General features: G+C 41.9%; 1 protein-coding gene across 1 annotated transcript in view; it reads left to right on the forward strand.

Annotated features, from left to right (window-relative positions):
* Window positions 1-6,316: 6,316 nt before the first annotated feature.
* IPO5 (importin 5) overlaps window positions 6,317-17,018 on the forward strand; it is a 45,940-nt gene continuing 35,238 nt past the window's right edge. Inside the window, exons 1-3 of the mRNA XM_032277518.1 lie at window positions 6,317-6,624; window positions 11,880-11,960; window positions 14,542-14,734. Coding sequence (XP_032133409.1) covers window positions 6,535-6,624; window positions 11,880-11,960; window positions 14,542-14,734 — 364 coding nt within the window. The 5' untranslated portion in view covers window positions 6,317-6,534. The remainder of the gene's footprint in view (window positions 6,625-11,879; window positions 11,961-14,541; window positions 14,735-17,018) is intronic.

Consider the following 17,018-nt stretch of genomic DNA (forward strand, 5'->3'; position numbering starts at 1 on the left):
AGCCACAAATACAAATCACATATGAAATTTTAAAGTTTCTAGTAGCCATATTTTAACAAGTAAAAAAAAAAGTAAAATTAATACATTTAACAAGTTTATTAATAAATATAACTAATATATTTTATTTAACCCAATATATTAATATTCCTACATGTGACCAATGTAAAATTGTTATTCTTAATTTCCTACTAAATCTTTGAAATTTACTTTGTATTTTACCCTTAAAGTATGTCTCAGTTCAAACAAGCCATATTTCAACTGGTCAACAGTCCTAATGGCTAGTGGCTACCATACTGGGTATTACAATCGTAGCACTGAAAGCTGGAAACAGCCTTTAAATACTCTGTGATAATCAAATCAAACCTGATTTTTTCTTGACCACAGATATTTCTGGTTTTTTTTTTGTTTGTTTTTTTGAGACGGAGTTTTGCTTTGGTTGCCCAGGCTGCAGTGCAATGGCAGGATCTAGGCTCACCACAACCTCCATCTCCCAGGTTCAAGCAATTCTCCTGCCTTAGCCTCCCAAGAAGCTGGGATTACATGCATATGCCACCACACCCGGCTAATTTTATCTTTTTAGTAGAGACGGGGTTTCTCCATGTTGGTCAGGCTGGTCTCGAACTTCCGACCTCAGGTGATCTGCCCACCTTGGCCTCCAAAAGTGCTGGGATTACAGGTGTGAGCCACTGCACCTGGCCTTAACCACAATTATTGTACATTCCTGTAACATGACCACTTATATAATGGGAATGCAAAAATGCAATAATCTAACAGGTAGATCTGCAATCAGAGTTAAAGTTACAAATTTGGCCGGGCGCGGTGGCTCAAGCCTGTAATCCCAGCACTTTGGGAGGCCGAGGCGGGTGGATCACGAGGTCAAGAGATCGAGACCATCCTGGTCAACACGGTGAAACCCTGTCTCTACTAAAACTACAAAAAATTAGCTGGGCATGGTGGTACGTGCCTGTAATCCCAGCTACTCAGGAGGCTGAGGCAGGAGAATTGCCTGAACCCAGGAGGCGGAGGTTGCGGTGAGCCGAGGTTGCGCCATTGCACTCCAGCCTGGGTAACATGAGTGAAACTCCGTCTCAAAAAAAAGAAAAAAAAAAAACAATGACAGTCACCATTTATTAAGCATTTACTCTGTGCCAGGCACTATGTCAGGTATTTTAATCAGTAATTAAAAAAAACCCTTCTGTTATGCCTACTTCATTAAAGAGGAAACTGGGCTTGACGAAGGTTAACTTGGGCAGATCACAGAGCATATAAGTTGTGAAGCTATCATTTAAACTTGCATATTAGCTGGCTCTGGAGCCTCTGTTCCCTGCCTCCCTAAAATGAGTCCCTCCACCTGCAGATATCCACTGAACCTGAAGTATAAAACCAAGAGAGAATGCAAAAGAAAACAACAAAGTCAAAATTTCCCTGGCCTGTGTTTCATTCCACAATTTACTGAGGGCTTCTTGTGCACCAGGTCCTTCAGGGTTGTTAGGGTCCCACTTGCCCCTGGCTGGGGTGCACTGACTGTATGTAACAGACTGCTTCAGAGCAGGAATTTGAAAGTTTTGATAAAAAGCTGAAAAAAAGGTGAATAGTTCAGCATATTTTCAACAAACAATTTTTCAACCATTCCCAATTTTTTTTGCTAGCTCTTATCTAGGCAAAAGGTAACATCGATATTAGAGTCAGAAATCTTATCATCCAAGTGTCTATTGAATATCTGTCATCCATTCCCTATACTATTTTACTCTGCACAATTGGGAGACTAATAGAAAATATGCAAATAGATTTTATATAAACATAAATGTGATACACATGACTATGCATCGGATGCAGCTTTAAGAGTAATTGTTTAAGGCCAGTCACTGTGGCTCAAGCCTGTAATCCCAGCATTTTGAGAGGCCAAGGTGGGAGGATTGCTTGAGCCTAGGAGTTCAAGACGGGCCTGGGTAATTTGGCAAGACCCCATCTCTAAAAAAGCAAACAAAAAGAGTAATTACTTGTTTAAGGTCTCATTTAACTCTCAAATCCATCTTACTAACGGAAGATGATAATTACTGAGTATCTACTTATGCAGAGACCATATAAGTGAATTTACCTATAGTATCCTAACTTTCAAAACACTTCTTCCTTCATTATTTTCAAAATAATGAAGAACTATTATTCCAATTTTACAGATAAGAAAACAAAGGGCAGACAAAACCAAATTCTGTCCCAGTTGAGAAAAGCTTCCACAGAGGCCTTACAAGCCTAACTTCTCCAACCTTCTCCCATTTCCAGAACACTTGCATCAACATGGGAGCCCATAAAACTAAAAGCACTAGGAGGAGAGGATTCTGATTCTCTCTAGTTAAGGAGCCTGGTCTCCTGCAGTATTACAAATAGGTCACACCCAGGCTGAGCAGTACTTCCTAACAGCAAAAATGCTAGACTACCTAGGATTTCATGTACCATTGAGATAAACTTTTCTTTTCCCCCAACCTCATCCTTTTTTGTAAGGCGTTGCAAATGCTCTAAGCAAATTTGCCTCCAGCGCTTAATGGAAGTAGTGTCAAGTCTAATAAACTGTAAGGGAAAGGAGCTGGCCATTCACAAGACAAACCACTAAGTATATTAATTTGGGGCAGTTTTGGTTTTTATTTTTAACGTGGCCAAAGCAATGGCAGCTAATATGGATTGAGCAAGACTCATCGTTTTCTTTCCTTGCATTTTTACTTCCAATTATAAGTTAATGCTAGAAGAAATTTTATGATAATATACTTTTAATTGTCCCTATTTTATAGATGAGAAATTGAGGCTTAGTGACATTAAGCACTCAAGTTCACACAGCTAGTAAGAGACTAAAGATACAAATCCCCTAAATTCAAGTTCACGGCTCTTTACCTTCCACCATTTGATGTCCTTGGGAAATAAATAAGTCTATACTCCTGTGGGTTGCCTTTATGCAATATCCGAGTTCTTTTCTTTTCTTTTCTTTTTTAAAGAGATAGTTTCGCTCTGTCGCCCAGGTTGGAGTGCAATGGCACAATCTTGGCTCACTGCAACCTCCACTTCCTGGGTTCAAGCGATTCTCCTGCCTCAGCCTCCCAAGTACCTGGGATTACAGGCATGTGCCACCACATCCAGCTATTTTTTTTTTTTCGTATTTTTAGTAGAGTAGGGGTTTCACCCTGTTGAAACCCCTCACAGGCCGGTCTAGAACTCCTGACCTCAAGGGATCTGCCCACCTCAGCCTCCCAAAGTGCTAGGATTGCAGGTGTGAGCCACCGCACCCAGCCCCTGAGTTATTTTTTTATAAGAAAATTATACTCTTATAAACAATAAGGACATTGTCTATTGGAAATGGGCTTCTAAGTGCAGTGAACTTTCCAGAAGGCTGAGCATTATAAAGTCTCCAAAATGGCAAGCTTGCCACTGAAAATACAGTCCCCACCTAGGAGGTTTCTGGACACCAGTACTGGTCTCATTGTTAGGACATCTGCTGTCTACCCCAAGTTTGCTGGAATTTCTCCCATTTGAGAGGGGGTGTCTCTTCATTCATTAACCTTAAAATTCTTCTTCCCTTTTGACTGGTTATTTAAAGTGTTAAAATAAGGCTGGGCTGTGATTTCATGTTCTAGCAGTGGATGTCACCACTAACACAAAATTGTTTTGTTTTTATCCTGCCTGAAATAATATTAGGTTTATGCTTTGCTTCATTAGAAAACAAGCTCTGGCCAGGTATGTGGGCTGAGGCCTGTAATCCTAACACTTTGGGAGGTCAAGGCGGGAGGATCACCTGAGCTCAGGAGTTTGAGACCAGCCTGGGTAACATGGCAAATCCCCATCTCTACCAAAACTACAAAAATGAGCCAGGTATGGTGGCTTGTGCCTGTAGAACAGCCACTTGGAGGGGCTGAAGTGGGAGGATTGCTTGAGCCCAGGAGGCAGAGGCTGCAGTGAACCCAGATCACATCACTGCTCTCCAGCCTGGGTGACAGGGAGACTCTGTCTCAAAATAATAATAGGCCAGGCACAGTGGCTTACACCTGTAATTCCAGCACTTTGGGAGGCTGAGGCAGGCGGATCATGAGGTCAGGAGATAGAGATCATCCTGGCCAAGACATGGGGAAACTCCATCTCTACTAAAAATACAAGAATTAGTCAGGTGTGGTAGTGCATGCCTATAGTCCCAGCTACTCAGGAGGCTGAGGCAGGAGAATTGCTTGAACCCTGGAGGCGGAGGTTGCAGTAAGTGAAGATCGCGCCACTGCACTCCAGCCTGGTGACAGAGCAAGACTCCATCTCAAAAAATAATAATAATAAGGTCCTTATTTTGACAAATCTGCAAACTTAATTGGAATTTCTATTATTTAGTAACTATTAAGCGAATATACGTAATCTACAGACTCATTGCCAATAAAAACACATATCATAACAGGTGTTAAAAAGTAACTGGAGACTCAGCCATGCCCTAAGCAAGCCTCTAGGCAATTTATCATATTTTGCTGTTAACCTAGTCATTTGAATGAGTTGTTTTTGTCTGTAATTCTTAAATCATAATTACCTTAGCTGATTAAGAAACCTCCTCAGAATCCAAACACCCCCACTACACACCAAAAAAATAATCAAAATTAAAAAAAAAAACTGCCGCAAAGTAACGTGCATAGTGGTTTGTCCTAGAAGAAATGAGGTGGCATAAGAATGAAAACTTATCACATCTAAGAAATATAAATTCAACAAAGATAGGTCTGCAGACCTCCTGTAGAGAAACCATCGTCATGGCCCAAAACTTTCTAAGGGAATTTTCTCTAGGAATCAATTAGAATTCTTTAAAAAAAAAAATTGGCTGGCCATCACAATTGCACGTGGATCCCAGGGCTCAGCCCAGATTCTGGACACAGTGGCCAAGATTTAAAATCATTCACCAAAGAGCAAATGTTTTGACTTTCAAAGAGCAGAACTACAGAATAGCCAAGAGGAAATTAAATTCCCTAAATTAAATACTATGTACTGCCAGTGGTGTGGAACTACTCTCCATCTCACCCAACCTTCTCGCTAGAGACATAGTGTCCCTTTGAGACAGAAATGAATTGTTTTAGTATCAGGAAGCGGTGGCTCACGCCTGTAATCCTAACATTTTGGGAGGCCAAGGTGGGGGAGGGGGGTGGATTGCCTGAGGTCAGGAGTTCAAGACTAGCCTGGCCAATGTGGTGAAACCCTGTTTCTACTAAAAATACAAAAAAGTTAGCTGGCCATGGTGGTGCACGCCTGTAATCCCAGCTACTTGGGAGGCTGAGGCATGAGAATTGCTTGAACCCAGGAGTTAGAGGTTGCACTGAGCTGAGATCGCGCCACTGTTCTCCAGCCTAGGCGACAGTGCGAAGCTTCCACTGTCACCCTTAGCCCAATGTATTGGATACAACAGGGTCTCAACATAAGTATCCTTTGATTTGTACACTTCTCTCTGCCTTTGGCGGCCCCAGCAGTTAAAGAACATTGAGTGTATTATCTACGCATTAGAATGCTGAAATTGAAATTAAGCCTCTGGGTTCCTAGACTGAGACTGAGGTATCAGCCCTGTAAATCAGTGCTCCTTTAGGAAGAAACGTTTCTCTCTGGACGTTCCCCAAGCATGGCGAGAACAGAACCCCAAAACAACGGATTCAAGGAAACAGTCACAGATCCTGGGGTGGGGGCATGTTTGCTACGTGGACATCTGAGGATGACCGACGCCTGGAAGGAGAGCCCAGGGCTTAGTAACCCCTCTTCTGGGCAAACCCCAGGCGTGTGAGTCACTGGCGAGAACGGCGGGAGGAAGGGGCGGCCTGAGTCCACAGCCCTGAGGGAGGTCGGAGGGTCTGACAGCGCGAGGAGTCTGTGGGTGGGAGGTAGAAGTGGGCCTAAAGAGGCCGCCTTCCCGAGGGTGAAGGGCTGGGTCCCGGGGTAAAGGGAGCGAGGGGGTGGGGCCTGCTCCAGCGGCCGTGGGGAGGGGCCGGGGGTCGGCAAGGAGGCCGGCCAGCCAGCAGCACCGAAATCTCCCGCGCTCAGGAGCTGGCCCCTCCTCCCCGGCCAGGCCCCAGGTCCCTCGCCGCGACCCGGCCTGCCGGCGGGCTCCTCCCGCTGTCCCCGCGATGCAGCCCCGGCCCCAGCCCAGGTCTCGACTCCGACTCGAGTCCTGGCCCAGCTGCGATGCCGCCGGCCGGCCCCACCCGCGCACAGCCCGGAGGCCCACGGCGCGCGGACAGTGACGGCACCGCAGGGTGCGTGGCCAATCGGCGCGGCCCCCGAGGAGGCGGCCTCGGCACCGCCCCCCGCGCCTAGGACCAATGAGGCGGTGGCGCCCGCGGCCCCGGCGGGGTGAGAGGCCGCGAGGCCCCGCCCCGTCCTCCCCTTTCCCCTTTGCCCCGCCCTTCCCGCCCGGCCCCCCCTCGCGCCCCGCGCCGCCGCTGGTGCCGGTCCCCGCGCTGGGCCCGCCCCCGCTCCTCCCGCGGCCCGCCAGCGCGCCTCACGGCTTCTGTCTCCCCTCCCTCCTTCTCTCTCACGCCTAGCGCAATGGCGGCGGCCGCGGCGGAGCAGCAACAGTTCTACCTGCTCCTGGGAAACCTGCTCAGCCCCGACAATGTGGTCCGGAAACAGGCAGAGGTAACCGAGTTCGCCGCCCCCATCTCAGCGCCCTGGCCGGGGCGCCGACCTTTCCCGACGCTGGCCCCGCCGGGCCTCAGCTGGTCCGCCGCTGCCGCGCAGGCTGGGCCCGGCGGGCGGCGGCCGCGCAGCCCACGTGTGAGGCGGCCCGCTGCGCCCGGTCGTGCCCCCGGGCTTTTCCGGCCATTGCTGCCGCGGCACCCGGCGCCAGTTACCTCCCGCCGCCGCTCGCACCCACGTGCGGCCGCTCCCGACTCGCTGCCCCCGCCCAGGTGTGGGGTGCCGGGCGGGCCCCGGGCCCCAACTTCGCTGGCCACCCTCCCGAGCTGCCCGCTCGCCCCTTTCCCGCTTTCTCCCAGCGGGAGCCCCCACCGCCCTTCCAGCAGCCGTCCCCACCCAGCCTGGCGCTGTGGGTCTCCCAAACCCTGGCTGCTACCTGACCCGTCACCCCTGTTTCTGCCTCCTGCTCATCTCCACACCGTCTGTCCCTCTCTTTGAATTGTGTGCCCTGCCTTGTCGCTCCTGCCTTTTCGCTTGTTTCCGTTTAGTTTTCTTTACCATTCTAGTTCCTGACATCAGAAGCCAAATTTCCCTACCCCCTTCCACCCCCGTTTTGTGAAGTTGCCTTTAGGGTTTCTTCCTATGCAGTTTCCACCTTACTCTGGGCTTACAATACACTTACTCTGCTCTTCCTTCAGATAAATTTTCTTTGCTCTCTAGAGAATCGTGGGATAAATGGGATGTAGTGGGACTTCCGTTGTTTAACTGGTCCGGTACCATATGTTTAAGTCTTCAACTTCATGAAATCTAACCTGAATCTCTCTTTTTCAAGCCACCTCTGGTTCCTGGCCTCCAAAATGTGGAGATAGTTTCAAGTGACAGTATTTTAAATATATCCATAAGCTCATTTACCAAGTTCACTAGAACACTGATGGTACATTGTCAGCGTTGAGACCACGATTCTTGTGAGATACTTAAGGGGAGGGAGAAACTTTTAAATGTATTATCATAGCTGACTGCCAAACTTGATTATATATGGAGTTTTTGCAACCATGCGATTGAAGAGTTTTATAAGGTTAAGTGAAGGATGTTTAGCCAGATATTTTTACAGAGCAAAATTAATTTTACATATAGCTAATGAAATTGATGACAGGTCCTCTTCTGAGAGCTGAAGACTTTTACAGGTGTCTTTAAAACCACAGTGTTAATACTTGTTTTGAATAGATGGTGGATATGCTGGTTACACTTAGAGGTTTTATATTAAGTAAACACTCCGAAAATTCGGTTATACCTGAAAAGGCATTTTCAAATATTCACTTTATTAACTTTTTATGTATTATACGTGTAATACATGTTCAGGGTAAAAATTCAAACAGTAAATAGGATAGTTTTTTATCCCATTTCCCAAAGGTGACGACACTTAAGTGTCTCATAAATCTTCTCCGAAAATATATCTTAACATACGCATTCATTTTTTACTTGAATGGGCTTATAATACACATTATTTTCCAACTTGGATTTTTCACTCAGTATATTTCACATTGGTTCATAAGTGAGTTTTTTTGGCAAACTATAGTTTATACATCATATGGATAGATATTTATATAAGCAACCCTCTGAAATGGATATTGAAGTTTCCAGTGACCTGCTCTTTTAAAAATAGTACTATGCACAGGAGTACATGTATACCTATCTTTGCACTTTGCCAAGTTTGCTTGTAGAATACTGAAAAGTAGCATTTGTTCCTAGAAGTAATATGCATGTATTGCACCAGTTTGCCTTGGGGTTATCATGATGCTAAAAAAAGAAATTAATGCTTTCTGCTAACTCTTGAGATAATTTTTCGCCAAAATAAGTTTTTAATCCCAACCCGTAATAGAAATTTCCATGTGCTACAAAGCAGAACAGCATCGTAATTAGTAAGCTAGTTTAATTCTCCCTCTTCCCTCCAATTGCTTAAGTCTATTGTCAAGCCTAGTGGGGAAGCTCTCTTCTATTGAACTAAATACCAGTGTCTGGTTTAGCTTGAATTCCAATTGGTGCCGGTTGTAAATCTTTTATCACTTACATCACTTTGGGGATAGTTATCAGCATTCAGCACATTTTCTGATAAAGAGCAATTGGAAATTACTATTGTTATTCTCTTAGTCTCTTTATTCCTAGTGAAAACATTCGTATACTAGGTTTTGACTTTCTTTGTATATCCTGAGAATATATTAATATGTAAAGCAAGTACTGTGATACAGAATTTTCCAGTTTGACCCTCAAAAAAGTAAACTTGAAGGGAAGCTCCCTGGCGCCATATAATGCCCCTTTCTTTTTTGCGTAATGAAACAAGCCTTTTATAAGAAATCAAATGAAATAAAATTAGCCTTAAGTGTGATATAGCAAATATAGAAATATTTTCTGTGAACTAAAGAATTGGCCAGGGCTCAGTAAATGCCTTTGTAATTTACTCATTCAAAATAAAAATACTTAGTCGACACATAAATACCAAACTGTTGACTAAGGTTGACTTCTTTTGTATTCAAATATGGTTTTATGTTTGGTTGAAATCATTGAAGGGACTTCAAAACTCTAAAAAGTTAAAACTTTTTCTGTTGTGTGCACCATTAGACAGGCTTTATATTTTATTTCTATTCTGATAATGTGAATAAACTATTGAATAAATCATTGACAAGTAGTGCAAAGTAGAGTTTTTATGGTATTTATGACTAGACATTTTTATATGACATAAGCTTAAGTATTTATTAATCATTACTAAGGTTCTCCATACAGACTTTGTTCCTCATTGATTCTAATAGTAAATTTCATTTAGTGGTTTTTTTTTAGAGACGGGGTCTTGCTGTGTTGCCCAGGCTGGTCTTGAACTCCTGGCATCAAGTGATCCTCCCATGTCCCAAAGTGTTGGAATTACAGGCATGAGCCACTACACCTAGTCCATTGTTGAGAGTTGAATGGACGGAGGATAACATTGAAAAATATACCTGATTGTTGAGGAGCCAGGGTCTTAATAGATAAAAGTCATGTGTCCCCTCTTTTCCTTTTCCTCATACAGGGTAGGCTCACTATAAATATTTATGGAATGAGATGAGTACATATGAACATTTCTTCCCCGTCTTCGTGGGCAGGGAAGAGGCGGAGGAGAAGTCTTTGCATTGTGTGAATTCTATAAGGTGGAACCAAATAGAATTGAAATTTTGTTTGCCTCAACACTGGTAACATTCACTGAACCTAACTGGACTAGAGCTAGGAATAGTATTAGAAACAGTCTTTATAATTGCTATACTCTAATGTACTAGGTACTCATATGCAAAGATAAAGAGGTACCATCCCTGTCTGTTTGGAAATTAGACTGTGTAACCATTACCCTTGACCATTGTGGTGGTATTGATATAATACTATATTTGGATTATGATAATGGAACATATCAGATGGAGGAGAACCCTCTCAGCAGAAATCATCTGTCACTCGTACTAAGCTCTCGCACCATTGGCTTCTAATTCATTATGGAGTAGAGTTTAATATTTGACCCAATGTTAAGTCTACTAGAGTTAGCATAGTCACACCATCAGTTCCCCCTGGGCAGGAGTAGAGAGCATCAGGTTTTATATTAAGTTTTCTGAGAGTGCTAGCCTCGTAAAGGCGTTTTTGCAAAAACTTGATTTAGACCACTGGAAATTTAAGTGTTAAACACTGATCACATCATCAGTGTATAGTTGGCCAAGCTGGGTGCTTTTTATTGTATAGTGAGATACTTTTTAAATGGAAACATACTACTGGTATAAGCAGTTGCTTTGGTAAATAATAAGTGAAAAGTCTCAAAGGTACATAACCATTTTTGCAGTCAGCTTTTGAATATCTTTAAATAAATTATCTCTTCTGGATAAATAAATTCAGACCATCTTCTCTCCTCAGCTGTGAATACTTTTTGGCAGTTTTCAGCATTGTTATCATCCTATGTGCTTTTTACTAGAATGGAAACTTGAGGTTATCAGAGGATCTTGAATTCTCCTTTCCCCTAAAATCTTTTCTCCCCAGACAGATGATATTTGAAAAGTTTGAAAACTGTAGCACTGCATAAATAAAACTGGTTGTTTAATGAAGTGAAATTGAGAGCTTTCAGTACCAGAGAGATTTTGAGTATGATTGGCTTTACAGGACCAAGAGTTCTGTCTGCCATTCATTGTCTATGATCTTGGGCATGTCATTAACTTGTAAGCCTTTGTTTCCTTATCTGTTAATATCTCACGGATGCCATGTGGCCTTTAGTAAAAGGTTTAAGGAAGATGTGGATTCAAAATAGCCTTGTTTTTCCTCCCTTGTCACTTTGTTCCAGAGAAGCCAGGTAGCTATAGAGGTATGGTAATGTTGAGGGCAGGTAAGCGCTAAAGAAACCCTAAATTGCTAGATAATGATGGATTATCATTTACTTACTAAGAAGCTTCTTAGAGGAAACAATTCCAAGTGTACTTGATTTCTTTTCCATAGTGAACAAATACCATTAGAATTCTTGGACATGAATCTGCCCTTTTCTGGACAGCATATAGTTGGTTCTTAGTTTTTAATCTGTTCTGATCATCTGTCTGTTAATTAGTGTCAGCTTTTTATTATTAACCAATTTGTTGTGATTTTACATTATTAACAGAATAGAGTGTCCTGAGTCACAAACCTCTTGCTAATAATCTACAAAAGACATTAAAGCCTCCTGACCAAATTTATCCTGACCACATTCATTTATGTATGTAATGTGGTTTTAGTATGATCTTTACTTGGAAGAAATGTGACATAAAGAATTTGAATACTTTGTTTCTCTGACTTACTTCCAGGTGTGTGTCTGGTGGTTCTAAGTAGTGGTAATTTGAACCAGTTGTACATCATTCAGTCTAAAAACTGTTAGCAGTTTCTCATAATGTAAGGTGATTTTAAATAAGCACTAAAATTTGCAGCACAATGGCATAAGTCACATTTGGCAATTTTTTGACTCTCTTAGGCCTTGAGTTTTGTTAATCAGGGAGCAAAAATTGGGAAAACATGCACACACATTAGAAACATTTGTTTAAGAGAAAGGAACTTGGTAAGTAACCTGGTAGACATCTTCTATTCCCTAACGTATCTGAAGTATATTTCATGTCACAGAAGGTGTTAACACTAGACCTAGGTTAAATAATTTCTCATGCATCCTTCCCACTCTATTTCTTTCACTGGTTTACCCATGAAGTTTTCTAACATTCTTTCCTATTTTTTTAATGTAGGAAACCTATGAGAATATCCCAGGCCAGTCAAAGATCACATTCCTCTTACAAGCCATCAGAAATACGACAGCTGCTGAAGAGGTACTATCTTAATATTTGTGACTATTACATTCTTAGAAAACAAGTTTTTAGATAATGATCATAGTAGAAATGAGAATTGTGATTTTCCACATAGACTTTACTAGAACTTTGAACTTATTGTTTGCTAAAAGCTGCCTGGGAGTTGTCATGTAATTTTTTAAGTACTTTGTATTAAGAATGAGAATTGCCTTTTTTTTTGTATAAGATAATATGTCCAGGGTAGATGAAGGTTAATGGTTTTATTAAATTTAAGTGATTTGAATTTTTCTTTTTCTTTTTTTTTTTTGAGACAGACTTGCTCTGTTGCCCAGGCTGGAGTGCAGTGGTGCGATCTCAGCTCACTGCAACCTGTGCTTCCTGAGTTCAAGCAATTCCCCTTCCTCACCCTCCCGAGTAGCTGGAATTACAGGCACCAACCACCATGCCCGGCTAATTTTTGTATTTTTAGTAGAGATGGGGTTTCACCATATTGGCCAGGTTGGTCTTGAACTCCTGACCTCTTGATCTGCACCCCTGCCCCCACCCTCCGCCACCTTGGCCTCCCAAAGTGTTGGAATTACAGGCATGAGCCACCGTACCCAGCCTGCTTTAATTTTAGGAATTCTTTTGCCCCATGGTAAAACAAGGCTATTTTCTATGATTTTATAGTTTTCTGCTACTGATGGAGGCATTTCATAGCTAATTTCCCCCCCATAGGTTAATATCCCCATAAATATTGAATGCCACTGAATATCTCTTTACTTCGGAAAAGGTGTAAAAATACCCAAGTCTAGAAAACTCTTTTAACTACAAAATATTAAATTTAGAGTCGTAGTGTAAGCCTTTTTTTGCTAACAGTCAAACTATAAGTAAAGTGCTTATCTTTCATGGAAGTAAAGTCACACCAAACTTCTACATCATGTTTCACCTGGCCTCTTCCAGTCTGTTTTCTCTAAGCAGATGAATAGTCAAGCAGTTTAGATAGCAACTTCATGTTCTCTCATAGCACTTTAAAAGCCATATAAAAGTATCCCAGGTTTTTTTTTTTTTTTTAGATGATAAGAGGTACTTTGCTTTTGTAACATGTTCTTTTCTGTAACTCAAAATGGATGTCAGATGTGAAGAAGAACCGTATATGGGGTAACTTCTATCACTAAAAACAGATGACTATTGTAATTCTTGAAGATTAGTACCAGTTAGCTAGTAAACAAATATTAAAGCCAAGAATAATAGTGAAAATTACTGAATTTTCTTTTTTAAAACTTGGATTAAACCTTATTTAAATCTTAACTTGATTTAAGAATTAGTGATTGTGAATTAGTGACAGCATCTTGGTTGTGGCTTTATAGTTTTCGGTATATGTGTGAGAAGAATTGCACATGAGTTTTAACCACTTTTATAAGAATTGTAACCGCTTTCTAGAACATATGTTAAATATTTATAAAGGTTTCTACCTCCTATAAAGGTTTCAGTAAAGAGATTTCTCAGTGAAAAGTAATGGAGAAAAAAATAGCCAATTTTATTTCTATAGCTTAACATTTTTTGTTCGTCAGATTCCCAAAGTAATTATAGTAATAATGAGTAATATCAGCCTGGAGAAAGCAAGAGCAGGAAAGATTAGGTTCAGTGGTCTCAATAGTGTATTGGTTTGATTTGATAAAATTTTAGAATGGCATTTGTCTTAGCTTTTCTTTTGATAATCTCAAGTAATGTTTTTGTTGTTGTTGTTCTTTGAGATGGAGTTTTGCTCTTGTTGCCCAGGCTGGAGTGCAGTGGTGCAATCTCGGCCCACCACAACCTCTGCCTCCTGGATTAAAGATTCTCCTGCCTCAGCCTTCCAAGTAGCTGGGATTACAGGCATGCACTACCACGCCCGGCTAATTTTGTGTTTTTAGTAGACAACGGGGTTTCTCCATGTTGGTCAGACCGGTCTCAAACTCCTGACCTCAGGTGATCCGCCTACCTCAGCCACCCAAAGTGCTGGGATTACAGGCACTAGCCACCGAACCCAGCCTGATAATCTCAAGAAGTGTTTTACAGAAAATACCAAATGTAATTACACGGATTTGAAAATGAGTATCTAAGAAGACACGTGTTGAAATGGATTAGCACGTTTTAGATATTGGGAAATTGTAATGTTTGTTTGCTTGAAAGAAGCATTTTATCTAAGACGCTAATGAGAGGGCAGTTATATAACAAGTTAGGCCAGGCTGGGAGCCTAACGTTGGGTGCGAAAGGCACTTGATATTCTAGAATGAGACCAGACAAGAGAGGTAGGAAAGGCATTCATTATGGGGTGTACAATTTAAGATTTGTTTTTCTCCCAAATCATGTGTTAAAAATAGGAATTAAAGACAGGTTTATTATTGTTGAGATATGTGTTCCTAACTGAATTGTAATGCATTTAAGAGTTTTCCTCATATTAAGTAAAAATGGCTTATTTTGTAGCACTTTCTATGTAATAGACTAATGTAATTAGAAAGAGTTACATATGTTACTTCTTTAGAAAACTGACAAGGTACCTTTGAAAAACAAAAATACTACAATGAAATACATCAATGGCAGAATGAATCTAGTTTTTAACAATGTTATCTATTTATAGGCTAGACAAATGGCCGCGGTTCTCCTAAGACGTCTCTTGTCCTCTGCATTTGATGAAGTTTATCCAACACTTCCCTCTGATGTTCAGACTGCCATCAAGAGTGAGCTACTCATGATTATTCAGATGGAAACACAATCTAGCATGAGGAAAAAAATTTGTGATATTGCTGCAGAACTGGCCAGAAATTTAATAGGTGTGTATGCAGGTGCACTTGTGTTACCAAAAGCATGGGTATATTCTTCCTTTGTTTTTTTTTTTTTGTGATGCGGTTTCACCTTGTTGGCCAGTCTGGTCTCGAACTCCTGACCTCAGATGATCCGCCCACCTCAGCCTCTCAAAGTGCTGGGATTACATCATGCCCAGCCCCCCTTTTTTTTAATTGAATCGTTTAGAGTAAAATTTATAAGTACCTGAGTACCATTTATTCTGTTCAAAACAAGTGTAATTATGGATTTTGCATTTAGAGCCAGAAATTACAGATGTTCTGAAATCCAGTCATAGGACTCACCTATTGGTTTCAAAATACCCATGTGAGGCCCAGCACAGTGGCTCACACCTGTAATCTCAGCACTTCAGGAGGCCGAGGTGGGCACATCGCTTGAGTCCAGCAGTTCAAGACCAGCCTGGCCAACATGGCAAAAACCCATCTCTACAAAAAAATTAGTGGGCATGATGGTGTGCATCTGTAGTCCTAGTTACTTAGGAGACTGAGGTGGGAGAATCACCTGAGCCCCAGAAGCTGGAGGCTGCAGTAAGCTATGATCATGCTATTGCATTCCAGCCTGGGCAACAGAGCAAGACTCTGTCTCAAAACAAAACAAAACAAAATCCATGTAGAAAAGTAATTTCATAATTTGCTTGAAAATTGGCAGTTATATTCCTTCCTAAATTTATAATGTTTTAGAAGCACGGGCTAATTAATGGTGTAACCTACTTTGTACATTAAACTTGCCAGTTGAACTAAAAATTAGTGACTCCAGTGCTTTTGCTGTTATATATGTATGCTGACAAATAAATACATATGCTGTTATACAGCTATACTATGTAAAAAAAAAAATTTTTTTTTTTTTTTTTTTTTTTTTAAATGGAGTTTCGCTTTTGTTGCCCAGGCTAGAGTGCGATGGTGCCATCTGTGGCTCACTGCAACCTCCGCTTCCAGGGTTCAAGTGATTCTCCTGTCTCAGCCTCCCTAGTAGCTGGGATTATAGGCCACCACTTATTATGTGCCACCACTCCTGGCTAAATTTTTTTGTATTTTTAGCAGAGACTTGGTTTCTCCATGTTGGTCAGGCTGGCCTTGAACTGCTGGACTCAAGCGATGTGCCCACCTCGGCCTCCTGAAGTGCTGGGGTTACAGGTGTGAGCTACCATGCTTGGCCTACTGTGTACATTTTTAATGCCCAAAAATATTTTTTCAAGTGAGGTAAAAGGCAAACATCATTAAAAATGCATTTTGCTAAAGGTAAAAATCCTTTTTGATCAACTAAATAATAATGTAATCGAACATGCTACTTTTTATTCTTGCTGCAAAAAGCTTTATTTCCATTTGATCTAGGTCTTGGGAGAGGGCACCAGTGTGGTTTAAAAGCGGCCTAATTGCTGGAGGGAGAGGCTCAGGCAGAAGGCCTGATTCTTTGATTGGGTGGGGGGGACCCTTAGAGGTCACTGGACTTTTAGTGTTGTTTGATGATAAGCCTTTGGAAGACACATTTGCCCAGCTCAGTCTGGGAGCCGACTAGCCTATGGGGGTCAGTCAGGTGGTCACCCATCTTAATGAGCTTCACTCCCTCATCTAGGAAGTGGCACTCCAAGAAGTCACAGAGATGGGGATCTGTGCAGGCTGAACCCAGTGCATGAAGATCCAGAAGGGCCTGGTTCCTGGTTCCAGTTCTTCTCCAGGGCCATGGCTGCTTCCATGGTGTCCTGGGTTTTGCCCCACTCATCTTCAGACTTCTGCTCCTTCTAGAAGAGGGCGTGGCCATGGCCACCACTTCTGGGTTTTTTTTTTGTTTTTTTTTTTGTTTTGTTTTTTTTGGTGAGGGGGACAGGGATTTATAAGTGTGATTGTAAGCACAGCTTGTTTAGATGGTGTTTTTAATAGTTGAAATCAGGGCTAAATGATTGATTGAGCTTAGTACATTATGACACTAATTTTAAAATCTCATCAACCAGTAATGCAGTAAGTTCTTATTCAATTCAGCTAGCCGATTGTATCCTTTCTTGTATCGACCATTTCTTAGAAACAGGGAATGTGTCAACTTTTTATATTTTAGATGAGTTCAAGTTAATTTTGAATTTTTTTTTAGACGGAGTCTTGCTCTGTTGCCCAGCCTTGAGTGCAGTGGTGTGAACACGGCTTACTGCAACCTCCACCTCCCAAGTTCAAGTGAATCTCCTGCCTCAGCCTCCCAAGTAGCTGGAACTGTAGGCATGCACCAATACACTCAGCTAATTATTTTTTTTTTTTTTTTTTTTTT

This window comes from Sapajus apella, unplaced genomic scaffold (assembly GCF_009761245.1).
Source record: "Sapajus apella isolate SASKATOON/1434 unplaced genomic scaffold, GSC_monkey_1.0 scaffold9, whole genome shotgun sequence".
Lineage (NCBI taxonomy): Eukaryota > Metazoa > Chordata > Mammalia > Primates > Cebidae > Sapajus > Sapajus apella.